The following is a 25464-nucleotide window of genomic DNA, read 5'->3' as shown; positions in this document are numbered from 1 at the left end:
CGCAGCTCTCGCTGTGAAGTGTCCGAGGGTAAGAAAGCGGAGAAGAAGGAAAATGATTTAGGTATATATACACTGTCATGCTGGTGAAACGGTCAATTGAAACATATAAAATGGTAATGGAATGCACTGCGATCCTTCAGCGAATGAGCATTTGATAGCGTCATGGTTGAGATGTGGATGATGCATGATGGACCCTTAAAATTCCCCCTTTTGCATCCTCGGCCCGAAGTGTCAGTTCATGTCAGTTCAACCTATGAACATCACGTGAATAATCATCCATACATCCTTACGTCTCTGTTGCTGTTCATCTCTATCATCGATTGTACATAAATCTTGCAGAAGTTGTATTCACTCCACTCATCCTAGTAGGTATACAACGTTCCTAGAAGACCAAGATGGAGCTGTACATCCCCCCACCGACAACCTTCTTCCGAGTCCTCCCACCCAAACCTGTCGTTCCTGCCGTCCCCATCGTTCCCATCCCTGATCTTCCTGACAAACTCCATGCTCCAGAAGGAACATACAAGCTCAACCCCCCGGAGGGATTCTCAAACATTGGTAGTCCTGCTCATCCGACTGCAGCAGAGCTAGCAAGACAACAGCAAAGTACCAGTACCTTCTTAGCTGGTGCCAGTGGATTTATGGTCGCTGGACCGGGAATGATGCCAGGACAGATGCCCGGTGGACCCCCAGCATCTACAGCAATGTCATATGGATCCTCCATCGTGAATGGTCAAGCTCAACCTCCTCAACCCGTGAAAATGACATTCGTCAACATTTGGTATCCTCCCAAACAACCTAACGATCAAAGATCTTTCGGTGGTCTATTGGGTAATAAGCAACAGCAGAATACACCTTTGGTAGGAGTTGATAGTCAACCGCCAAAAGAAGAAAATTATCAATATGAACCTTCGTTATATTCAGATGATGGTGAAGGTAATGAGAATGCTTCTCAACCTTCTTCAGAACCTCCTCCCTTAGAGATGAACATTCCTGGTAATAGTACGAGTACGGGAAAGAGAATCCCATTTACGAAGAATCAACAATCTACAAATAACGTCATACCCCGTCCTAAGAATAATTTGAGGTCGTCTTCGTCGACGTTCGTCACTCGTGTTCAGATGCAGGAGAATCTGTTGAAGAATCTAGGAGAGAAGGGGAGAAGTGGTGTAGGAGAGATGGCAAGGTATGGATTTTGGAACTTGGGGAGAACTTTTGCTTGGGGTGAGGAAAATCCAAAGACAAAAGTGAGTGTACGACCTCCCTTCATCTCTTCTTCGTCTGTCTGCCAGTCAGTTCAGAGCTGGATATTTGTTACGGAAATGACCCCTCAATTGAAGCTGATATGATTGTTTGGGTCACATAGGAACCCCTCACTCGAATCACGTTCAGCCAAGTACCAACCTGTCATGCAGTCAACATGCACACCCTCGGTCCAGATAGGATGGACGTTGTAATAGGTTTCACATCTGGTGATTTGCTTTGGGTAGATTTTACAATTGGTAAATACTCAAGGTTGAATAAGGGGGTGAGTAGTAATCCCCTCTCGACGAATATCGTCCTATTATCCAATCCACCTGGACCATTTTATCCTCACAACGTGAAGTCATGTCTATCACCTTACTGACCGACTTCATCCATCTACAGGGCCTCCTCAACAACACTGCCGTCGTAGGAGTCCATTTCGATCCTCGACAACCCCACCATTTCGTTGCCCATTTTGCCGATTCGACTATACTCCGATTCCACCTCTTCGCTGACGATCCTCCTACATCCATCATGGCTTTCGTACTACCTTGGACAAAATATTTCGATTCGGTAGCTCCAACTTCGTCAGAAAAAGAGAAAGAGCGAAAGAATTCCGGATCTTTACCAGATGCTACGCCTATCGGTGCGGTGGATAATGAATGGGAAGAAGGTTTGATCAAATGGAAGAATGAAGAATGGAATTTACTAAATAACCCAAATGTAAATACCAAAAAGGATAAAGATGTCAATCCATGGGCGGGTAAAAATCCAATTGCAGCTTATAAGATTGAGAAAGTTAAAATATCAGGTAAGTTGATTGATGCGACATCCTACACATCCACTTCTAGTTGATCATGAAGTCCACCATGATCATGATACAATGTTTTCATTACGAATTTGTAGCTGATGATGGTCTTGTCAACCAGCAATGGCTTACTCGCCCGACGGAAGGTTCTTGGCTATTGCTGCTGAAGATGGGAATTTGAGAATGGTTGATGTCGCCGAAGAGCAGTAAGTGATTCTCATTCATCATGCTATAACGCTTGTGAAATAAGTTGACCTGTCAATCCCCCTCAGGCTGACAGATACTTTTGCTGGATATTTCGGATCTTTGAACTGCGTGAGCTCAAATTCCACTGTGAAATGCTGCCTCGCTTGTAGATCTGATCGTGTGGTTGTACAGATCGCTTGGTCACCTGATTCCCGATTCGTAGCAGTAGGAGGACAAGACGATCTCATAACCATCTTCTCAGCGAGGGAATCACGTATCGTAGCTAGATGTCAGGGACATTCTGCATTCGTCATGTCGATAGCATTCGACCAGTCTAGAGGAGAAGCTAGAGCATATAGGTTTGCCAGTGTAGGTGAAGATGCCAAGTTGATCCTCGTGAGTCGAGTACCCTCTCTTCCATCCAGTACAAGTGATGACTAATCTGACCGAACTGTGATTTAGTGGGACTTCTCCGCTGCTGCATTGCATAGACCAAGACATCATCATCCCACATCGTCTCATCACAGATTAGGTGCAGGAGGAAGTTCCTTATCTCTGTCTGCTCAACATTCGAAATCGCATTTACCACTATATGTCAAATCCAGTATATTCCATCCTGCTCCACCTAGAAGTGAGGTAGCGCTGTTACAACCTGTCATGGTGAGTCATTCCGTTCCAATCGAGCACAAACCTTGTCTGTATACACACCTTTCTATTTTCTACGTCCTCCCACAATGAACAGGAGATGCTGAGATGTTATGGTGTCTGTATTATATAGGCAAGAGTTGTAGAAGGTAATTTACTTACGGGGGTACATATGACTCAAACTTCTATTGTGACCGTCTCGAGAGCAGCGCAAGTGAAATTCTGGACTAGACCACCAAGGACCAATACCCACCATCATGGCCATAACACCAAACAACGTACGGCTAGTAAAGGTGCGACGTCTTCGAATGGTAGAAGAGATAGAGAGATGAGTACACCAGCGTGAAGAATTGCTGAAGTGGGTGAATCGATATTGGAAAATGGGAAATGATACATTTGTAGTCAAAAATTGTGGTCACTGTAGATCATTTAGGTAGATCATATTTGTATTGCTATTACATAGCTGTCTCTCGGATGAATTGTCGGTTGGTTAAGAGGATCCCGTGAAAGTCGAGACTACCAGATTGAAGTATATCGAACTTGAACGGCGACCATACATTCATTCACATGACATCAAGCATCATTTTGATTGTGAACAGGTGACTACATCCCAGGCGGTGTTTGCTTTCATGACCTGTTCAACCCATTCAAGAGGATAGGTCCAAGCTTCGATGGTCAGCCACACTGTATACAGACAAACGCTCGAACCCACCTGACGCCTCGTGGGAATCTTGTCCTTGATCCGGGAATCAGCGAGCGCGGATGATCTTCATGGTATATAAACGACAAACAAACACATACACACACATGATAACTACACAGACATTTCGCACCACAAGCACACACAAACACATACACATACACACATGAAACCTCGCATTGATCATCATTTCAGCGTCTAATCACTTCGTTACCTCATCATATGTCTTGGTCTTCTCACTGTCCTTGCGCCCCAACAACAGACTTGTAACTTCGGTAACTGTTCTTTTCCCAAAGGAAAGGATCTGTGATGGAAAGGCACTGTATCATCAATATTGATGCACAGTCTCTGTGTTACTACTATACCATATTGAACTTGACTCACGGCTGTACCAGCCATAGCCCGGATCAATCGTTTTCTTGTGGAGTGTAACAGCTAATCTTATACACCAACTCCAAAGATCCCCACACCCACAAATACACAAACAGACCAAAATCTTGATTCTCCTTTCGATGTCCAATCCGATCTGAACCCATTCGATCCGGTATGAAACAAAGGAAGGAACCCGCCTGTCAATCATTCACAAGATTGATAGATTACTTTTCTTCTCCAAAGGCACTGATCAATGTCTGTTCTAGACTGATTTCGTGCTTTTCCAGCTGTCCGTGTCTGGTGCGAGGTAAGAAAGGGAAGGAAGTGGAGAGATGTCAAACGTAGACCTTTCATCTTTGACCTTTACGCAGTCCTTGGTCTTGGTGTTGGTCTTGGTGTTACCATATCGATATTGATTCTTGTCGTTGTCAAAGTCTATTTACGCCTTTTTTCTCAGCTGCGGTACACACTCACACTCACTCACCACACTCTTTCGGCTCAGGCAGCTGATCGATCGCACTCTCTTACTTTCCCTTCACCCTCACAGTACTTGGAATTGAAATATTGGAATATCAAGTGAAGTCTTATCACTGCCTCTTCTCTCATCACATATCGATTGTTCCCACCTTATCTTTATATAAGTAAAGAACATTACACACAACTCCCTCCGAGATTGTACATTCCCAGCTTCACCCATAACTACCATTCATCTCCTCTCTGTTCGGTCCAAAGACTTCACCCATCCGTATACTATACTCAGACCGTCAAAATGTCCAACTCGACAGTAGCAGGAGCAGCCGCAGGAGCAGGGATGGACGTGAGTACGATCCTATGGAAACAGATGGGTGCCAACGTTAATAACACTACTGTAAGCTTTCAATCCACGCTATCTTATGGTAATACAAGTTGGCCTTATTTGTGTCTTTTCGATTTTCGTCCACGTAATAGTGGTACGCGATCATAGGAACTGTCCTTCAATCATTGATAGTATCATCGATCTTATCGAACACCTCTAATTATTTCAGTTATTTCACTCAGACTGATTCGATCTGGTTATTGGAAGCTGTCAGCCTAGGAGCTATACTGTCTGTGTAAGTTCCGTTATGATCAGAATTGCAAATCGAATGGATCAAGGAGCTGATCACGGAATTGATTTTTGGGTCGCAGAGGGGCATTAGGATTAACATGCGCACAAGTAAGTCACATTCCAACGTTCCCATCTCATCATAGTATCTCACAGTATAGTATATTAATTAGTTAATCACGTATTTATTGTTTTGTTCTTTGACTTAGGCATACCACCTGGTGTATGAAAATGAACATAACATCGCTACACATTTCCGATTCCTGATGTTGGGCGACATGTCGCATCTACTCGTTGGAGCGATATTCAACGCTACTGGAGCGAGTTACTACGCCTACAGAGCTTGGAGAGTGAGTTCGAGTCAACATTGACTTTAGGCAACATTTGAGCGCTGACTGACTTGTCACATGAATGTACTGCGTATCATGTAGATGTCAGGTAATAAATGGTACATCATACCTCCTTTCGCTATTGGTATCGTTGCGCAGTTGGTAATCGCTTTAGTGTGAGTCTTATGCTTAGTGTAACTCATACGACAAATGACTTTGGCTGATGAATTGTGTATATTGCCATTTGATAATCACAGTGCTGTAGGAAACGGACTGAAGTTGCCCAAACTAACTATCGAGGCCGTTAAGGACTTACCAACGTTTATGAGTGGGACTATTACCTGGTTTAGAGCTTGGGGTGCGATCACCTGCGCTGTTGATGGCACTTTATGTCTGTTCAGTGAGTAGAGTCTCACCCCGTTATAGCAATAAGAAATCGTTGTTAACTAATCTTCCGTTTTGTTGGTGTATTCACATTGCAGTGACTTTCATGTTATTCAAATCTAAACAAGGTATATTCCACAATCAAGATCGACTTTTCAAGAGATTAATTTCACTCGTATATGAAACTATGTAAGTAATTCATTTGACATTATACAAAATTAGTCGTTGTAGTTTTATTTACTGATCTTGTCATACTGTATCTCCTTCAGGATGCCACCTGTTCTTTGCCTGTTGATTTTGGAAGCATGTAGTGGTGTAGCTGGTTCACCATTGAGTAGGCCTTCCTTCCTTCCTATACGAAAACCATTGATCAAAGCTGATATCAGTAACGTGTATACATAGCCGACTTTCGAAGGATTTTCACCTCTATCTTGCCTGTTTTATATTATCATTCCGTCCTGTCTACTCTTGTGGGTCGAAAGACCATCCAGAAGATCCTCGCTCGGAAGCTCAATGCGGAGGGTATCGAACAACTCTCTGGATCAGGTAGTGGATCCGGAGGACATGTATCCAAATCTGGTGGAAGGGTATATGTCAGTAAACCTAACGGAGGTGAAAAAGATGTGGAATTAGGAAATGTCAGATCACCCTATACGCCTAGATCGAAAATGTCAGAAGGTCCTATTGTACATGTGAGTCTCAAATTCCTACAGCTCATATACACTTCCGCGGGATACGGACTGATAGTTTGCGTTGTGATACTAGGTTGAGACTGAACAAACTACTACGACTACTGGACCGGACGGCTACGAGATTCATCTACCAACACTAGGAAGGAATAGATTACCCAGCGATCATCATGGAGTGAACAGCCCAGATAGTGTAAGTTGGGAAGGCACGAATAACTATAATCAGAAATGGGAATCTACAGATAGATTGTATGATGGACCCGGTACAGGTCGGGCAACGTGATTTTTTCCCTTGTCATTTGTGTTCATGTACTGAGCATACCACCGAATTTTTCAATTTATATACCTTTAAAGTTTTTGGACTCGATTTTATCTTCGATATTTGGGTTTTCCCAAAATTTCTCCCTTTCTGGCCGACCTGGTCATATCTTTTAAACGAATATTTTCTGTTAGTTGTCAAAGTGTACTTGTCATTCTTTGAAGAAACGTATAATCCATAATTCCTTAGGCCTCAATCAATATTCGCGTGGAATAGATGGTTGGATGTATTGGATTCGAACAATATAAGTGAGGAATGTCGACGCGATATTGACCAGCAGTTTATGCGGTGATTCGATCATCGTCAATGCATTCACTATTGTTTTACTCCTTCGCGTTAAGAAAAGACTTCTTCATTTTGCTTCTCATCTTACTGGCCAGGGACAAACACCGTTTTAGCGACTTTGTTTTTCTCGAACAACCGGTAGTACTGTCAAGTAAAATCCATTAGTATATTGAGACGGCTAGTAGAAAAGAAACGCCTAATTATACAGTAGCATAGTACAACTCACTTCTTCAGCCTCACTGAATCCTACTTTGTTTTCGATGAAACTTTTAAATATATCTTGATTGGCTATCAACACTTCCAAAGCTGGTTGGTAGAATGTCCGTACGGAACATCGACCGAATTGGAGTTTGACACTGATACAAAGATGGATTGAAAGATGTCAGCGGGGTATACTTGGTTGGTATATCTCTCGTTCTCATCCTCACCCTCACCCTCACCCGTATCCGCTGTACCTTCTGCTTCATCTAGCGGCCTCCCTCCATTAGGTACATCTAGATGAGATATGTAACCTCAATCGGTTCATCTCTCGACCCTCCAACTCATCACTCGTGAATCCCTCTCTCCCCCTGCTATGATCACAAACACTCACTTCTTATCATATAAATCCCCTCCATTCAACTTGATCTGCTGACTATGCACACCGACACTACTGACCGCACCGTACGGTCTAACAATATCCAAAGCAGTCAACAAAGCTCCTTCGTGTCCTACAACTTCCAGTACGGCATCTGCACCTCTGCCTTCGGTCGCTTCCAGTACTGCCTTTTTCAATTCTGATGAAGGTAAGGCGATTGCACCGTGTTTCTCAGCTAGGGCGAGTCGGGAGGAGGTAAGATCCGTAGCGAAGACTTTGGAGAAGAGCGTGAGAGCTGAGGAGATTGCGCAGAGACCGACCTGTAGAGTCATAGAATGGAGCAGGTCAGCTCGTGAGGATACATACACCACATCGCGTCACATATTCGGACGTGAAGGAGTTGAAGTTGGGAGTTGCAGTACTTTTGAGTTCGGTTCGATCGTCCGTGAATGAGTAGTACACTGGACTTACAGGTCCACAACCAATCACCACACATACTCCATCCTTCTTCTTTTCCCCTGGCCCATCTAACAAGCTCCTAGCATTCGCAGCGGCACTATAACCAGTAGGTAATATATCGGCCATGAGCAACATGAGTTCGTCGGGCAATTCAGAAGGTTTCTTGAATACACATCCGTCCGCTAGCGGTATACGCACGTATTCAGCCTGACAACCTGGTAGAGAGGGTGTACCGAATAACTGGGATTGATGACATCGGGCGGTATGTGATGAGGAGCAGTACCAGCATGATCCTAATGTACAGCAAATATACTTTAGCAGATACAGATCAGAGTACAAGTACCAATACATGGTAGGAAAGAGGAACACTCACCGCATGATACTGTAAATGGTACAGCTACGACATCCCCTACCTCAAATTTCTTAACTCCCTTTCCCTTCTCCACTATCGTGCCTACCACTTCATGGCCCATTATATAATCTTTACCTGCATCTTCATGACCCCTATAGAGATGTAAGTCGGATCCTATCAAACATGAATGCCATGACCGATAAGCATAATTTCTACCTTTGTATACTAAAAGAGAAGTGTGAGACGTACCACATAATCCAGCTAGATGTACTTTTAGAATGATATCACCTTCATCCTTCAATTTCGGTGTAGGTATAGTCTCGACAGCAACGCTATATGGAGCTTTGAATATTACTGCTTCCATACTTTCGGGTATCGTAGAGGACGACATGTCGCAAGAGCGTTTTCTATTTGCTATCGCGCGGTAATAAGATCAAAATGAGATAGTTCTCTGATGTCTATGATCCGATTTACTCTAAATTCAGTTGTTTTCTATACATGCAAGTGGGCATATAGAAGATCGTGAGGAGATGAGACAGAAATAACACTGCGCCTACTCTTTCGTTCGTTGCCCACTTTGCCTTTGGTACATATCTCGGCTATAACCTATCGGGTTCATCGGCATGTTCATCCGGGGACAAGTGCACGTCGGAGAACATATCTTATTGCCCTATATTTTGACATGGGAATTTCGAGTGAATAGCAATCCAACAGTAACAGTTGGGCGGACTGTTTAGACGGACCACCTGATCATAAACTTCATCCTACTCATAAAATATCGATAAAAATCATAAATAATATAACATGAAAACAGAGTTTCAGAAAAAAAGATCTCCCTCCATTCTCTTTCCTCCCTCCTCTTGAGAAACTGGATATTCAACTATACAAACAATTAAATCTCATATATACTTCAGTTTATCTATCAGATTAACCCTTTTGTCCGTCCGTAAAACAAGTTCTTCCTCTATACAGTAGTAAATTCATGTTTCGCTCATCCCTTCCTTTGGGTAGGCACAGGAGGAGCATTCTCATCCAACCTAAATTCAAATCCGCCCAATCCTTCACTGGTTGTACTTACCCCTCTTCCACTCGCGTTGGTGGGAACATTGGCAGTAGGCAAATCCGCTAGATCTTCAGTATTGGGAGGTACGAATGGGAATGAACCCAGGAAAGAGTCCGCTACCGAAGCCTGAGTTTCAGGTCTTTTCTTCCCAAACGAGGCCTGAGTAAGTGGACGCGATAGAGCGACATGTTCAAGAGTATTGCTCGAAGTAGACTGAGGTAATCCAGAGTGGCTGGAGGGTATAGTAGATGATGAGTTCGGTGGGATCATGGGGAATGATCCCAAGACGGAATCAGCGAATGATTTGGATGATCCACTCGAATTCCTATACCCCGTAGGTGGCGGAAGAGGTAATTGATTTATACCTGGACTGGAAGTTGGGTGTCCAGTCGAAATGGCAGAAGCCAAATATCTACCTGTACCCATGGTAGATACCGATGTTCTATCATATGCTAAACTTCCCATCGAGAATCGTAAATCTTGAGAACCAGCTGAAGAAGGTTCAGCAGATCTCAGACCTTCCTCCAAATCTTCCACATTGTACCTGTTACTTATCGGCGTCAAAGTTCTAGTTGTCGCTTCGGAAGATCTGAACGATCCTACCGTTGGAGAAATTGCTTTTTGCTGTTGCTGCTGGAGGACATTTTCATCTCTTACAGGTGACAATTGTCCATTACCATTGCCTGTTGGACTGAGCCTTTCGATGAACTGTGGTTTATTACCATTACCGAATTGAACGACTTCGGCTTGTTGTAATCGACCGATCTGAACCTGTTTTGAGGTGACTATCTTGGGTGCATCGAGATGTACATCAGATTGACCAGACCAGTACGAAGGTGCGGCCGAATTTCCAGACAGATAGGAATCCCTATAATGACTGGTCGAGCCGGATCCGCTGGGCGATCGTTGATCGGTAAGGAACGAGTATGCCGTCGGTGGACCTAGATTGTCTTTCGCTGAAGGAGGGTTTAGACGTAGATCGAGATCAGGTGCTCTAGCAGGCCTTCGAGGATGGAACAAGTTTTGTCGAGCTGCATCGAGCGCTTTGGCAGCTGCACTCTGGCTAGATGGCCCTTCAGGCAACGATTTCTTAGATAGCGCTTCGTCAGATTTGGATGGTGGGATATATTGGATAGGAATGATATTGGCTGTACCGCCACTTCCCATCGTTGAGATGCTCTGTCTATCAGAGAATGGATCTCCATTATCGTTCTTATCAACGTGAATTGTTCCTCTTGATCCGTCATATACTCTGATCGTCGCACCGTGATCGTCATAATACTCTGCATTGACTGGTGCAGGAGGTAATGGTGATCGAGGCCGAGCGGCAGAGGGTGGTCGTTGAGGTAAAGAGCTTCTAGAATGAGCCGAGCCAGGTTGAGGGGATGGTGGTTGAGATAATTGGAATCCTGCTGATTCAGCTTTTCTAGCTCGAGCTGCTAATCCTTCGAGTCTGGCGAGATCGCGTCGCTGAAGAAAAGGGGAATGAATGATGTGGTCAGCTTCTGCAATAACACACATCTGAAAACAATTGCTGGTAGGTGAAGGCATAATGCGATTAGCCTAAAGGAAATCTGCTCACCTTCTTACGTCTCAACCACCAGAACAGAGCCAAACTAGCTATCACCAAAACAGCTACTACAGGACCAGCTATAGCACCTGGATTTACACCTTTGGATTTGGAGCTTGATGATTTGATACAATTGATTGTAGGGCATTGGTTACATGTTCTATAAGATATGAACAAACAATCGACAATTAGCACTCATTTCGTTCCAAATCTTTCGAATGACGAAGGTGAATGAGTGAAGTTGTGACATGGAGGGGTCGATCGACTCACCTAGAAGTCAATACACATTTCTCCCCAGAAGCACAATTACATTGCGGTGTAGCCTCGTCGCACGACACGCAGCCATCTCTCCGCCAGTGATCTAATCGAGGCGATATATTGTGTGACGAGTGCATCTTGATCTGACCAATATGCCTTGATATTCTGTGATATTTCGTCGCCGGAGCTTATTGTTTAGGTTCACCTGTTTGGGGTCTAATGAGCGTGATTGATTTTAAAAGAGTGTCTGTCTACTTGTTTGCGATGTCGTTCTGCTCAGATTGTATTAGCTCTCTTCCTGCTCCAGCAACTGATAGGGAGACGGTATTTGGGTTCAACTTGAGGGGTAGAGCGGGGTCCAACAATTCTCTAACCTGTCCCACCGTCGAGATGCGATCCTGGATCCGGATGCCGTATAAAAGGATTCTGTTTCGTTGTTCTAGGTATGTCGTCAGGTGAGGTAAAGGAGAGACGGGGAATGTGAAAGGATTGTCGATGAAAGGGTACTCGATCAGATATAATTGGCGGTATGAGTATCCGTGGTGATGATGAATGTAGAGGTGTATGATACGATATGAGATATGATGATGGTGTTGTTATTATTGTTATTGTTGCTGTTATTGTTGCTGATGATATCCAGCTTTGAACGAGGAAAGAGTACGATATGGGTAGACCGATCCAAGCGTTTTTTTTTAGTGCCCGCACAGACACTTGATATGCTCCAGGCGTTCTTGTTCAATGGTCCGTCGTACCTTGTATTTCCCGTTGATCCGTTGAGAGACAGTGATGGGACCTGCCCGAGTTGGTTGTGGTGTAGATGGTGGCGATGACTTGGGAGCGAAGATGAAGATTAGAAGATGAAAAGATGTTGGATGTTGGAAGTTGGATTTTGGATTTGGAATGATGTTGATTTTGCACAGCACGTAAGAGAGAAGAGAAAATCAACGTGAAAAAGACGCGTCGACCTTCTTTTTGGGCCTTACTCTCTTCACGCAACTTCGGTGCCAAGTATGATAATGAAATTCAAGTATGAATGAGATCCACTCGAAAGGATGCATAGCACATACAGACAAGCATGTACTGTATACATGGGGTGGGTGAAGACGATCTTCTTCACCTTAAAATGTATGAGAAACGAAAATCAAACTAAAAAGCCCAAGAACAAAAAAGGCCAAAGCCTGGAACGTGTAAATCTGTAACGATGTGAAGTGTGCGATCACCCTTGCCCTGACTTGACTTGACGACAAAGTTTACATTCGAAGAGTCACATCTCATCTCGACTGGAACCTATAGTTTGTTCCAAGATTCCATACATACACTCTATAATTTCTCCATATCTGGAACTACTCGTAGGAACGACTAGGATTCATGACCGTGACAGGTGTAATTCCATCCAAATCCCGTCATACCACACGTCACACATCGTATATAGATACCATATCAGAAATCCCACATCGAGCTCTTACAAAATCATCTCCCACCCCACTCCATTCAGGCATCACTACGACCTCTTAGGTGAACTAACATAAACCCTCGGACCACCTTTATTCTTAATCCCATTAAACATGAACTGTCCACTTCCAGGCTGATACGAGGAACCCTTGTCTCCATTACCGTTACTCCCAAGTGGTGATCCACTATCATACATGGATTTGGTGTCTATCACACTTCGAATTTGTTGTCTGCCCACCAAGGACTGGATGAAAGAGTTGTAGTATAGTAAAGGAAGGATCGAGGTAAATACTCTTCTCATATCGGCTATAACATGTACCACACCACATCAGATACTAGTCGAGCCAGGATGGACGCGAGCAGAGAATAAGGAATGAGGGATCGAACTTGGACTTACTCATTGGCGATCCAGATAAATTACCTAGTGAAACTAACAAGCACGAGCATAACGTAGGCGGTAACCTAGATAGATGATACTTATTCAGTGACAGTCACAGCTGATCAGGGTGTAGATGCAAACCATTGGGTTTCTGGTAAAATCACTCACATGGTCTCATAAGTGATGGAAAAGTACTTATGCCATGTTCTGGGATCATAATGGTATATCCCATTCTTCTTCGTGAACATCAAGAACGATACTACCTCAACTCATCAAATTCAGCTCGGACCAAAGAACAGCAATCTAAGAAATATAAGGGTACTCACGAAGGATTGACATTGACAGGTTCAATGCTAAAGTAATACCTGACCAAATCTTATGGAGATGACTCCCCTTATCCTTAAAAGCAGGTAATGCCGCGAGGTATTCGGATGTTAGGGAACGTAGAGTAAAACCATGAGCAGCCGTACTACAACAAACAAAAACAAGATTAGTACAGGTCAACTCTTACCTGACTTGTTCTTGTCTGGATATGCAATCACGGAGGCAGCTTACACTAGAGTAACGATGAATTGAGCTAGTAGAGCTACTAACAGAATACCAAGTATCATTCGGTTCTTCTTGGTCATCTGCAAACAAAACCGAAACCGATGAGACATTGATTGGGGTATACCAGGAATTGAAATGAAAGGCTATTGGACTTACCACATAACATCTCCAAGCGTAATATATACCTGTGGTAAAGCTGAAGAAACCACTGAAGAAAAGAATGACCATATCGCTCAAAAGTAGATATCGGATCGAAGACGGTGCGTCCATTTTACGTTTGTATACCATCACACGGGTCTATCCATTTTCAAATCAGCTGAGGGTGACAGTCCGGTCATGGATTAGAAACCCACCTGACTACAGGTCAATATCAGAATGCCTCTGGACAAGAGCATACTTTAAATCAGTTGGTGAACTCTTAGTCTTGGGTAAAAACGTGCTTACAGAGATATCGCACTTCCACAGCTTACAAGTACCATCGTCCCCATATGAACTCTCAATTTATCATACCGATCGAAATACTGGATCGTCTTACTTAGAATACAGGCCAGGACGATCCCTTGAATGAAAATCGCCAAAGAAGAGTACCACTGTTATGATCCGACATACCATCTGTTGTCAGTTACAGGTCTCACTGGTTACAGTTCTGGTAGTTTGGTACATACTGTAGTAGCGTCTGTTGACAGACCCATGGAATCCCACACTGAAGTCCCGTTGATAATTGTCGACTTTTTCGAAATATCCGACTGTCTGACACTGATCGTCAGGTCTCGAGTGTCGATTGCCAATTGATATCAGACTATTTGAATCTCGATTACAAAATGAAAGTTCGAGAAGAGCAAGGTGGTATTGAGCTAGATTGTATATAAGGTATTCCCATAGCATAAGAAAGGGAATACTTCACTTTCTTATCTATCGTATTGTATGTAGTTAATGATGCTCTTTGAACACATTATGACAACACCGAGGTCATTCGATCAGACAACCGAGGTCATTCGCACAGACCTTGAAGGTAGGACTTTCTAACGACGCCGCGCTTCGACATGAGGTTGGAATGCTTGATCCTGCGGAAAGGATTGTTGGTTTGCGTGTGTGTGTGTGTGTGGTAAAGTATAGTACGCCCGTGAACCAACTGCGATAGCTACTAAGTGGAGTCGGCACTCAAGCACAACCCGGTGTGGTTGACTACTGTCGCCAAATTGCCCTTTTCGTCTGGTTTTCTGATTATGAGAGACCAGGACATATATGCATGGATCATCGGAAGTGCAGCTAGGCAGGAGAAAATGAAATGTCACCAGTATACCGTGATAGCATCAGCTGTGGTGCACACTCATCCTGAAGCCTTAGACTATTTAGACCGCGATCTCATGCAGCTCGGTAGATAATCATGAATAATGTCCATTGCATGCCAATAAAAACCCAGAATATGACGAGTAAAAATGCGATACGAAGCTAGGGTAAGCTAAAATGGCACTACAATGGTTGGGCTCTACAGGTGAGCTTGAGAGACACACTCGTTGTTGACAAGCTTGAATCCATCTTTGTACTCTGTGATCAAACATTGACCGGCAGCGCAGGTGGCTGGACCCAGCTTGACGCCTGGCTTGACGCAGATAGATCACAATCACCGTAGAGGATGTCAGAATGGACGTTCTAGATGTGACCAGCTTGAATCAGCTTACCTGCCACCGACTAAAGCGGTGGCATTGTTATAAGCTCCATGAAGGCAATCACCACATGATTCAAGATCGTTTTGTGTATCCATACACTAATTCAAGCAAAGAATCAGTCAGCCGCACCCGGTAAGATGGAAGTGCAAGTCCAAGTAACTCACCTCCCAAGCATCGTTTTGTTCAAGACCTGGTACCAAACAGGCTGTTATCTTTCCTGGACATTGGTCTTGTTCAACGAAGAAACACAGGAATTCGATCAACGAACAAATACGGTAGTGAAATGTTGATTTGCCTGCCCTAATATCATTCGGTAAATTCAACCTTAATAGAGATCCCTGCGGATTCCAGCTCCAGCAAGTTTACCTTGCAACTTACCTGACCATACCTCAGCTCTGGGTGACATGCCAAGAGCTAAAATAGCCCAAATTGTGCCTTGACGATCTGTACCGAACATCCAAACAACGACCTCACATCTTTCTCTCGAGACAAACAATATTCCCTATGCAATGGCAGAGATATGACATAGTCTTCCAGTTGCATGGCCATTATATGTTCCATCGGACCACATGCACAACTCGTTGACCCAAGAAGGAATGGATAGAGATTCTATCTCTCGAGTTCGGGCCAGGTCAGACCCTGGACTTGAAAACTGTTTGTATCTGTCTGCATCGTTGTATTCGACATCGATAGGATTATATAGGTTGGGTATGTACCTGAAGAAGATGAGGAACAAGGAAGAACCATAAAATTAATGTAAGACGTACTACAAGCATTAGATCTTGATATATATGGTATAGTATATAGTTGTGAAAAAGATCTGGTCAGAGACACTATCAGAATTGAGTAGGTGACTGGCTCTGTTCACTTCCTTCCATCCCAAATGAAGCTTTTAGGGGCTGTCGCTATATCATTCCCAAACCCACTACCACCCAATATTCTACCAACAATGCCATTATGGTCCGAATGGATACCTTGAGTACCACTCACGGCGAGATCGAATTTACCAGTGTTGCTAACGTTGTAATTATCTCTGTTCCTATCGGAAATAACCTTGACTCCTTCTCTCGTGAGGTTGGAATTGAGTATCTCCCTAATCCTTTTCCTACCTACCAAGGTATGAAGGAGGGAATGGAAGTATAGGACAGGTAAGATACAAGTAATGATCTTTCGAAAGTCACCTATTCATTTGACAGATGGATCATCAGATTTGACGATTTGTTCGGATGTACGATACATGTGAGCAAAAATGTCCAGTGGAAAGGAACCTACTTATAGGATTGCCAGCAAAGTGAGTTGTACCTTGATAAATCGCAAGACAAATAACGGGTGGTAACCTATTATCAATGGTCATCAATGAATATGGATTACCGTTGGTCACTGTATATAGTACTTCATAGCCCGTGCAACATGTATTGCCAGAAGGACGTCGACTTACATCGTCTCATAAAGCAGAGAAACCAATTTATTGAATAATCTAGTTTCTCTGTGGAAGATACCATCCCGAGATTTGAATAGCATTATAGTCACTGTAATCCACATGTAAACCTTTAGCAAGCTTTCCCACGAGGTCCTTCACATGCAGTTTACAATGGACAATTCTCCTGCACTGACTGAAAAAAAGGGGGTGAGCTCACTCAGAATGCACAGAGTACCATCGACACTCAGTGTGATGGCACCCCAGATTTGGAACTCTCTTATATTCGTTCGCATGTGATTCTGAAAATCTTGTAAAGTCTCAGGTGTGATGATAGGGAAGCTATATCCATCGCCCGTGGCGCTGGCGATACCATTTACATCAAGAATGATATTCAGAGATTAGCATTGGTAGACTGAGAAGTATACAGTGTAACGTATATTACTTACACCAAAGCAGCCACGAGCTGAGCTAGAAGGCATGCGGCAAATATAGGAATTGTCCAACGACGACTGCCGAGCATCTTCAGTTCCAATTAGTAAAATACTAAACTAAGAATATTCTAATGCCCAAGAAGAGTTCATAAGATGGAAGCCATAGCTTACCTTATATACCCTCCAGGAATAATATATACAAGCTGCGAGGTTGAACAGCGTACCAAGGAAGAGGTTGGTCACGTCCCCTAGAATCAAAAATCTGATGGCAGGAGCGGTATTGAGTGTCTGTTGATGCACCGTCACGTATGTCTATGGAACAACATATTCGACTGCATCAGTTCCCTTGGTACTTCAGTCTAAGGTACAATAGAGAAATCGTCTCTTACCTCTGCGCAGGTTATTTCAAGCGTGACCCTATAAAATATCAACTAGTAAGTCATCGTATCTCAATTAGTATGTATGTAGAATAGGTACATGTACCTACAGGGCCAGTACGGTACCACCAGCAACACCCCAAAGAAGGTATTTATTATCCCTCTTCTTGAAATAATCGAAATATTCAAATGCTTTGCCCATTATGCTGGAGATCAACATGGCTTGTAGGAGGATTCCAATAAACGCGTACCACTATGAAAAGATGAAAGAAACGTCAAGAGATGAGTTCATGATGATAATTGATATTGAGGTGAAGGGAACAGTATACTGTGTAGGACTTACAACAGCATTGCCATCATCAAGCGCCATCAACCCCCAGAGGGCATCCACTGGGTTACCCGTAGAGTTGTTCGTCTGTAACTGGCTCATAATCGTTCTTGACCTTTCTCCTTTCGTTCTTGCAATGATTAATGAAGATATTCGGTACCCTGTTCCACAGGACCTGAAAGTAAAGGCAAGTACAGATTCGAACACATGATTCAAGACCTTGCTGTTATATAAGTAATATAATATGACGCAAGACCCCATTCATGCCAAGATCCTCAACACCGAGCATACCAAATAGCCAACCGAGGTAAGTCCCTTGGATGGCCAATGTGAACATTATATGTTATCTACGGACGAAGGAGGAATAGGTTGTGTCGGTTTCAGTGAAACCGAAACCGAAACCGAGGGTTTGGGATTCATCGCAGTATTTATTGATAACTGCATCAATCAAAGGCATTAATCAGTCAATAATGAAGGCAGACCTTTGCAAAGGATGGCTTTCGGACCAAAAGGGTGTTAAGCACAACTTTGATACTTCGATCCCATTTGTTTGTTTGTGTGTGCCACTCACTGTCTTACCGCTAAAAAGCTGAGTGATTGGTGAAGCCGTCGGGCAGAGGACGATCAGTAAGGTGCCACTTGCAGTATTTGTTAATCAGGGATGATGAAGCGGCTGCACGGTTGTCGTTCGTTGGTTTACGTTTCGGATTTCTGTGTATACATACAAATGTTTGCAAGACCAGTACTTTGTTTGTGTATATGTCAGTCATAGAACCCTCATATTGAAATCTGTACATTATCTATAAATCATTATATATGATTTTTCTCTGTATATATACACTTGTCTATTGTATCCTGACATCACGATGTTTGTATCTAACGGTCAGAGACTGACCTTCACCTGTCCTTTTTATAAGCAACCGGTAGGTCCCGAGCCGACGTAATCTTTACCCAATAATTCAGGCGCTGGTCTTACACCTCGTTCACTATATCAAGAAAATCACCCCTACATGTCAGCTGAAGTATTGTTGGAGAGATAAGAGCAAAACTTACACCTCATCAATGGCTTTGACCAAATCATAATTGATCTCATCAGAGACGATCGAATCGTTCTGATAAGCTGGATGAGAAGTTATGAATCTTCTTATCCATGTTGCGGGAGTAACCAGTTGACCTATCATACATGAAATGACATCAGTTCAACACACCCTGAACAAGTTACTAGAATAAAATGTCGAACCAAACTCACCTTTAGCCCTATATTTGATCAAGTCTAGGTACCTCCTCAATTCGCATTTGGTACAAACATCCACATTGAGTGAATTCAGATAAGCGTTAACCAAACCCATCAAACCAGGGAAAAGATCTCCATCTCCATTGATAATTTCGTCCAACGTCATTTCAGGTGCATCATCATTATCTTCAAATGCTTCGATCGGCGTTGTACATTCACTTCTTGAAGAGGATGACGGATATCCATTTCCATCACCATTACCATTGCCATGGCCATTGGGTAATTGCTGTGAGCGTGATTGTGATCGTGAATGACTAGGAGTAACAGGTGCAGAAGGTGAAGGTGGTGAAACTGGTCTGGAAGTTAAATCAAATCTTGATAATGGTTTATCCCTCGGGAAAACATGTTTGCGGAAGAAGAAGGATTGTGAGGTGGCGGCCGATCGAGTTTGAGCTCGTTGCATATTTTCGTCTACCTATAGTGATTGTGCAAGTCTATCAGTATAGGGTAAGTGTTACAGCTATCAAACAAATGATGAAAGGGATTAGAACAGCGAGCGATCGAATGACTTTTCCCAGGCATGTTTGTGTTGCCTGAGTTGATGGAGATTAGATTGGAATATGTTGAGACTCACCTTGGAGATTGGCATATAGAAATTAAGGTCAAAACTGATAATAGCTCTCGTTAACAGTACAATGAAAATACTGAACGCGGCATTTTCAAAATCTGTCAATTGAACTTCCATCGATCTGAACTCTACTCTCCAACCTATCGGTGAGTTTACAGGAGGAGGTTTGAACCTTATCGTTTGCCAATTGGTAGATTGGATATTTTCGAAATGATCCATCGAGGATTCATCGTCTTGATCTATCGTTTCAGAGAATTGGACGAGAGGATCACGGATGAATAGGTGGGCGATATGAGAGGCGAGTTTATCGTCTAAGCCTGTATATCATGATAGGGCAAAAGGCGAGATCAGTAAAAGTATCAAGGAGGGTGAACATTTTGAGGAATTATGGATCGAGCATGGGCAGCAGAAATTGATATACGCACCATGATCTAACAACCGTTTCCGCACATCCTCATTGATTGGTGCAGAGACATCATGATATTCCGGTTTATTCCTTTCGTCATTTGAGAGGTATAATGAAACGCTATCGTATCTGGATTTGGGTATTCGATATTTGTTGTCTTTCAATGGCTAATAATAATAATAGTATACTTCATCAACTATGCTCTTCTGATTATATTGTCAATCTCGATGAACCTATTACTCACTTTCAGTCCCCTTTCTTCCTCCGTTCGATCATCTACACTGGCAGCAATCACATTCCATCGTGCGTCTACATCTGCCAGCTGACCTCTGAAAGCTGGACTCGCAGCAGTCAATGCGAGCTAAACATCTTCAATTCAGCTTGACTGTTAACGTTGGAAAGGCTGAAGAGACTCACCATGATAGGAGCGACGGGTACAAGTGCATCGTAGACTCTTCTAGCCTCATCCACATTCCAAGCTTGGAAAGTTATCTGTAGACAGCAACATCCCATTCCAAACGCCATTGCGTCCATGTGTATATAGGGTGTACCAGGTTCAGGTTTCGCTGGGGCTGCTTGATGATAGAGGACAAGAGTCAAAATTCAGTGCGCTCACCGATTCCACTCACCGTAGACCAAAGATGAACATAAAGAGAGGTATAGGCACTTACTTGAATGTCCATTTGACATATTAGCCTTTAATCCATCCGGTACAACGGTATTTTCATCTATAAACAACGGTACTCTAATATCGACTTTACTTCCTCTACGTTGTCTGATATTGGCCGTTAAAGTTCTGGGTTATACAGTGATCTCGTTAGTCAGATAATATCCTTCTTTTAAGGTAAAGTCATAGGGATGATCATAACATGGGTCTAGGACTCACGGAAACCTCGCATGTGGATTCGTTATCAATTCCCCAACATAATCACTCCTACTACTACTTTTCTGATTATCCGGTTTGGTAGTTGGATCCGTGAAAATTTCGTCGGATACTCCCAACCTAGGCCAAGAAGTTAAAGTTATAGGTAATTCATGTTTCTTCAAGTGAGAGCGTATGATCTGCCTCCTAAATCTCATATCTGCTTCTACGGAAACGAGGGAAGACGGAAGACCGGAGAATGGATATCCAGGAGTGGATTCTAGCATGTATCGACCATATTCAGGATGAAAGGTAGGTATGGCATTGCTATTTGATCGTACTAGATGAGCTGTGGGTTACGATGATAATTTGAGATGAGAGTTTACTCACCAACAAGCGGGTTTGTACTTGTCCAAAGCTGGATCCAAAGTCACACTTTGTAATTTGGTGAGGATCTCAGTTTGCCTTAAACTTAATAATACTTTCTTCTCGTCATCGTGGAAGGAAGCTACCATGTATTCGATCTGCGTAGAAGGGAAAAGTCAGCATTAGACGTCCCTGGCACAACCAACCATCCCATACATTTCGACTTCATGGTGTTCAGTCCGGGTATTGCTGGACATGTACCTCGGGTCTGAATTGTACAAGGAAATACGGACAGCATTTGGTATTACTCACCTCATCACCCCACAATAGACCTTTGCCAGTATTATCCTTCCATCTATCCCAAGTCTTGAGAAACTGAGTGATCCCATGATATCTTATATGTTCCGCAAGTGGTTTCGTCTCATCCCATGTCAACGGTGTACCCAGCGCTAGTAGACCCATCTCGTCACTAGTAGTCTCTACTCTACTTTTCTAGGTGTCACTAATGGTTGGGCAAAGGCGAGGGTATAGTAGAGATTTGATGTGATGTGCGAAAACCTCGGAGATGAGCGGAACGAGTCAAAAAGTTGAAATTTCGAATGAACAACCTATGAGATGATCATGTAAGCACAAAGGAATAGTATTGAATAGGAACAGGTGTCAAAGGGGCTCTCTAACCGCAAGTCAAAGGATGGTAAAGGATATATGTATAAGGAGTGAAATGGGTATCATCAGACTCACCTGGCTAGTGCGATGCGTATGATCTGCGTTAAGGATTTGTCGATCGACCTCAACAAGAAGACCCTCTCGCCGGACTCTCTACCCGGTAAGAGTTTGTAAAAGCCCAGCCTGGCCAGATTTGACAGGAAGGATACACAGCTCCGACGGTGTTTGACAGGTATGAGATGTAGCCTTCTTACTTGGAGTGAGATGTTCTGAGCAAGATCAACAATGGAAAACGAGCAGTGACGTCGGGGCGCAGACGAATGGAAGTGAAAAGATATTTTTTTGCGTGATTGAATTGGGTAATCTTACTTCCGGTAATTCTGTAAAATCAAGGAGCTCCCTTCTCGTTACTCCCTCCACTCGCACTACGAGTAGAGTGTATTCTATTTGGCTTACAAATATGCTCTGCCTACCGATCCGATGTTTACCGGAAGATGAAGGTGGTGGTTAGACAAGTAGTGAGGAATCGATATCTCATCCATTCGTATCCAAGACGTTACCTTTTTATACTCAACTCATCATGAAGAAAAAGAAGTGACATGAACGAACGATGCTTCTCCATCTCAAATCACAACAGCTATATCGATAGCGATATCGATTGCGTTATCAACCCAATTGGATATACAGCTGTACAAGCATGCTGCATCAGGAAAGTTTAGTTTAAACTGTACTAAAGGCAGCGAGGTCATGTTAGTGGTGCGGCATCATGCTGTGTGGGACTCTTAGATCACCTACCAGATAAGGAATGCACTGTGTAATCCAACCATGAGATCTACCTCTGTGTGTAGACACAGCAGGGATATACACACCGCACGACCGTCCAACCTCGAGAACTGATACCCATCATGTCCACATCTCATACGACTTTCGAGTAGATTGAACGACTCAGTCAAAATATAAATGTACGTGTGAAGAAGTGGACTATCAACATGATCCTTGTAATCTCTGGAATATTGTCGATTTTCCAGTGTACCGGAACCGGGCAGCGGTGTATGTAGGATCAAACGTCCTTTGATCGTGGTCCTAACGTCCTACCGCCTTTTATCCTTTGTTCAAAGGTTGGGTGATATTCTACTACTCCACATACTACTCAACAGATAAACAAACGGCTCAAAGCTTCTAACATACAGTAGTCACTCACTTTGAACCATCTTCATCTTGGATTTCTCTGACTTTGAATACCTTTCTCTATTCTCGTACTATCATAAATTTAGCAATTGCTTCTAACACCTCATCACTTTCACCCTTTCATCCACTCCATGTACTGAAGATACATACTCATCACTCAAGCACTTGAAAGTCCACCAATACAGCTACCCTACACATCACGAAGCACAGCTCAACTCGATTGATCGATAGGCTGCAAAAGTCACAATAGACAAGATGTCAGGACAGGGTGTAGAGCCAGTTGGTGCTCCTCGAGATGCGGGTGAGTTATAAAAAAAGTACAGAATACATACAGGTCAGATCTTAGTGACTGACCAATGGTTGAGAATAGCAATTACCATCGGTCCTTTTAAGCCATCGTAAGTATGTTTCTCTTGTATGACACTCATACAGAATCTGATACTGAACTTTTGTTGCAGTCGACCAGGTTATGGACCAGTAAGTCTACCAAGAGGATCAGCGAGGTTTTGGTTAACCAGATTGAGCGATGTGTGTGTATTTTCCAGGTACTATCTTATCTCTAAGCTGCCCAACTCGATACACCCCTTAAGATCCATCCATTGCTCCAACTCAGAACTTGGGATCCTAAACCATATGCAAAGTATTTGGCTTGGAATGTGATTGAGGTGAGTACGGCGTAAGAAAGGTCGTTGATCAAAATGAAATTGATTGCTGATTGCTGATTGCTGATGTATGGGATATGATATCCTATACAGCATCCGATGTTTGCTGCTATTTGGGTTGATTTCGATGGTGAGTATCTAAATCAGTGAATGTTCATATGTTACATGGAAAGCTGATATACTGTATGATGATCAGATACTGAAACCGTTAGTTACCCCTTTAATGTCCATGGTAGAAATGAGATATTGACATGATTATTGGGTCTTTGTTTACTCTTTTGGTGGTAACATAGGAATGTGAGTACAAGTCACACCTATATACAGATGAAAAGGTCGAACCAAGCTTATGTGGTTATGCGATTACGTAGGGATCAAAGAAAGAGGTCAACCTGCTACTTCGCCAATTGTTGAAGAGATAAATATAGGTCATGTGGAGACTGGTTGGTCGATTAGAGTAAGAAATCGTATGGTGAGTATAATATATTACACTACCTGAATCTATCAGATCTAATTAATCTGGAATGGTCTCATGATGATTTACTGATTCATCGGGATAGGGTATAACGTGTGAAGATGTTTTATTCGCAATGTAAGTCCAGCTGCACCATTCAATATAAAGTCTAGGTTACCAATAGTCCGTTCTGCAGATACGATTTCTTTGCTTCTCCATGTACGTCCATTTCCCTCTTACATCAATCTGAACCAAGCTTATTCGAATGCTAACACGGCCCCTGATACAGTATACGTCGATGAGCTGGGAGAAATGCGTGAGTAATTCAATCCCAGCCTACGTAGCATTTCTGATAATAATCAACAAACAATCGATGAATTTCCCATGACACCGTAGATCCTCGAGCGGTTAGGATAAGTGAGTCCTTTACCACAAATTTCCCCCTGTACTATCTCTCCGAGAGTGCTAATGTTTGAAAATATTTACAGTGGAACAACAGTAGTATGTCCCCATGACAATTCTGGGGAAAAGCAGAAGACCACCTCGCTAATTTGGGTTGATGTCAGTTTCGGAAAGCGTAGAATGGGTTTCTTCGAGTAAGTGCCGTACGCTTGCAGTGGAGATAAGTATCAGTGGAATGTGTACTGATGGTTCGGGGTACAGTCTGATGGAAGGTTATCGTAAATCGGATGCACTGGTGAATGTCAAGCATCTCTCTTTGATCTCACAATAGAAGGTACAAGTGAGATAATACTGTATCATCACTGACCAATGTATCTGCCTTATATCTTATATATGTAGCTCGGACAAACGTATTTCGATGGGTAAGTCAAGTATTGAAATGACACAGTCTCAAATCTGTATTATCAGCAACTGACTGTTGTTTGGTAGTATTCACAACGATCAGGAAAGTGTGGAAAGGTTGAAGAAGAAATACAATTTCCATTCTGCGAATTTACTTTTATTGAGATTGGGTAATTGTTAGTCCAATTTGAGTGAGCATATGAAGGAAGGGAGGATGGGAGGATGGGAGCAACGAAAGGACAGATGGGACATTGAGGGTCTCTCAT

General features: G+C 43.0%; 8 protein-coding genes across 8 annotated transcripts; 3 read left to right on the top strand and 5 right to left on the bottom strand.

The window, feature by feature from the left end:
* Positions 1-395: 395 nt before the first annotated feature.
* Positions 396-3230, top strand: V865_003334 (uncharacterized protein; the record flags this gene model as incomplete). The annotated part of the gene is made up of 8 exons (XM_066227131.1): positions 396-1247; positions 1367-1528; positions 1648-2056; positions 2175-2259; positions 2326-2368; positions 2432-2635; positions 2702-2899; positions 3018-3230. The coding sequence occupies 8 exons, from the start codon at positions 396-398 to the stop codon at positions 3228-3230; spliced, it is 2166 nt and encodes a 721-aa protein (XP_066083228.1).
* A 1495-nt stretch (positions 3231-4725) lies between these two features.
* On the top strand, positions 4726-6725 carry V865_003333 (uncharacterized protein; the record flags this gene model as incomplete). Its single annotated transcript, XM_066227130.1, has 10 exons — positions 4726-4824; positions 4905-5047; positions 5124-5151; positions 5250-5390; positions 5472-5545; positions 5627-5769; positions 5852-5942; positions 6023-6087; positions 6156-6445; positions 6519-6725. The coding sequence occupies 10 exons, from the start codon at positions 4726-4728 to the stop codon at positions 6723-6725; spliced, it is 1281 nt and encodes a 426-aa protein (XP_066083227.1).
* A 405-nt stretch (positions 6726-7130) lies between these two features.
* V865_003332 (uncharacterized protein) lies at positions 7131-8825 on the bottom strand (the record flags this gene model as incomplete). Its single annotated transcript, XM_066227129.1, has 6 exons — positions 7131-7190; positions 7273-7402; positions 7639-7943; positions 8095-8375; positions 8456-8608; positions 8684-8825. The coding sequence occupies 6 exons, from the start codon at positions 8823-8825 to the stop codon at positions 7131-7133; spliced, it is 1071 nt and encodes a 356-aa protein (XP_066083226.1).
* Positions 8826-9425: 600 nt separating this feature from the next.
* V865_003331 (uncharacterized protein) lies at positions 9426-11462 on the bottom strand (the record flags this gene model as incomplete). Its single annotated transcript, XM_066227128.1, has 3 exons — positions 9426-10967; positions 11080-11227; positions 11338-11462. 3 exons carry the CDS (start codon positions 11460-11462, stop codon positions 9426-9428), a joined length of 1815 nt encoding a protein of 604 aa, XP_066083225.1.
* A 1364-nt stretch (positions 11463-12826) lies between these two features.
* Positions 12827-14397, bottom strand: V865_003330 (uncharacterized protein; the record flags this gene model as incomplete). The annotated part of the gene is made up of 9 exons (XM_066227127.1): positions 12827-13083; positions 13175-13239; positions 13325-13415; positions 13483-13625; positions 13712-13785; positions 13862-14002; positions 14059-14086; positions 14150-14295; positions 14371-14397. The coding sequence occupies 9 exons, from the start codon at positions 14395-14397 to the stop codon at positions 12827-12829; spliced, it is 972 nt and encodes a 323-aa protein (XP_066083224.1).
* A 1842-nt stretch (positions 14398-16239) lies between these two features.
* On the bottom strand, positions 16240-18033 carry V865_003329 (uncharacterized protein; the record flags this gene model as incomplete). The annotated part of the gene is made up of 9 exons (XM_066227126.1): positions 16240-16556; positions 16648-16712; positions 16814-16904; positions 17013-17155; positions 17242-17315; positions 17398-17538; positions 17616-17643; positions 17714-17856; positions 17947-18033. 9 exons carry the CDS (start codon positions 18031-18033, stop codon positions 16240-16242), a joined length of 1089 nt encoding a protein of 362 aa, XP_066083223.1.
* Positions 18034-18841: 808 nt separating this feature from the next.
* On the bottom strand, positions 18842-21889 carry V865_003328 (uncharacterized protein; the record flags this gene model as incomplete). The annotated part of the gene is made up of 11 exons (XM_066227125.1): positions 18842-18917; positions 18985-19105; positions 19181-19640; positions 19800-20110; positions 20219-20366; positions 20444-20560; positions 20617-20771; positions 20871-20995; positions 21086-21388; positions 21452-21585; positions 21740-21889. 11 exons carry the CDS (start codon positions 21887-21889, stop codon positions 18842-18844), a joined length of 2100 nt encoding a protein of 699 aa, XP_066083222.1.
* Positions 21890-23536: 1647 nt separating this feature from the next.
* Positions 23537-25379, top strand: V865_003327 (uncharacterized protein; the record flags this gene model as incomplete). Its single annotated transcript, XM_066227124.1, has 14 exons — positions 23537-23582; positions 23652-23679; positions 23740-23758; positions 23872-23946; positions 24037-24073; positions 24312-24412; positions 24501-24532; positions 24591-24613; positions 24684-24710; positions 24791-24811; positions 24894-24990; positions 25058-25091; positions 25196-25218; positions 25286-25379. The coding sequence occupies 14 exons, from the start codon at positions 23537-23539 to the stop codon at positions 25377-25379; spliced, it is 657 nt and encodes a 218-aa protein (XP_066083221.1).
* Positions 25380-25464: the final 85 nt, after the last annotated feature.

The sequence above is a fragment of the Kwoniella europaea genome, chromosome 1 (assembly GCF_036810445.1).
Source record: "Kwoniella europaea PYCC6329 chromosome 1, complete sequence".
NCBI classification, from domain to species: domain Eukaryota; kingdom Fungi; phylum Basidiomycota; class Tremellomycetes; order Tremellales; family Cryptococcaceae; genus Kwoniella; species Kwoniella europaea.
Note: the sequence above shows the minus strand (reverse complement) of the source record. Positions and strands in the feature narration are given on the sequence as shown.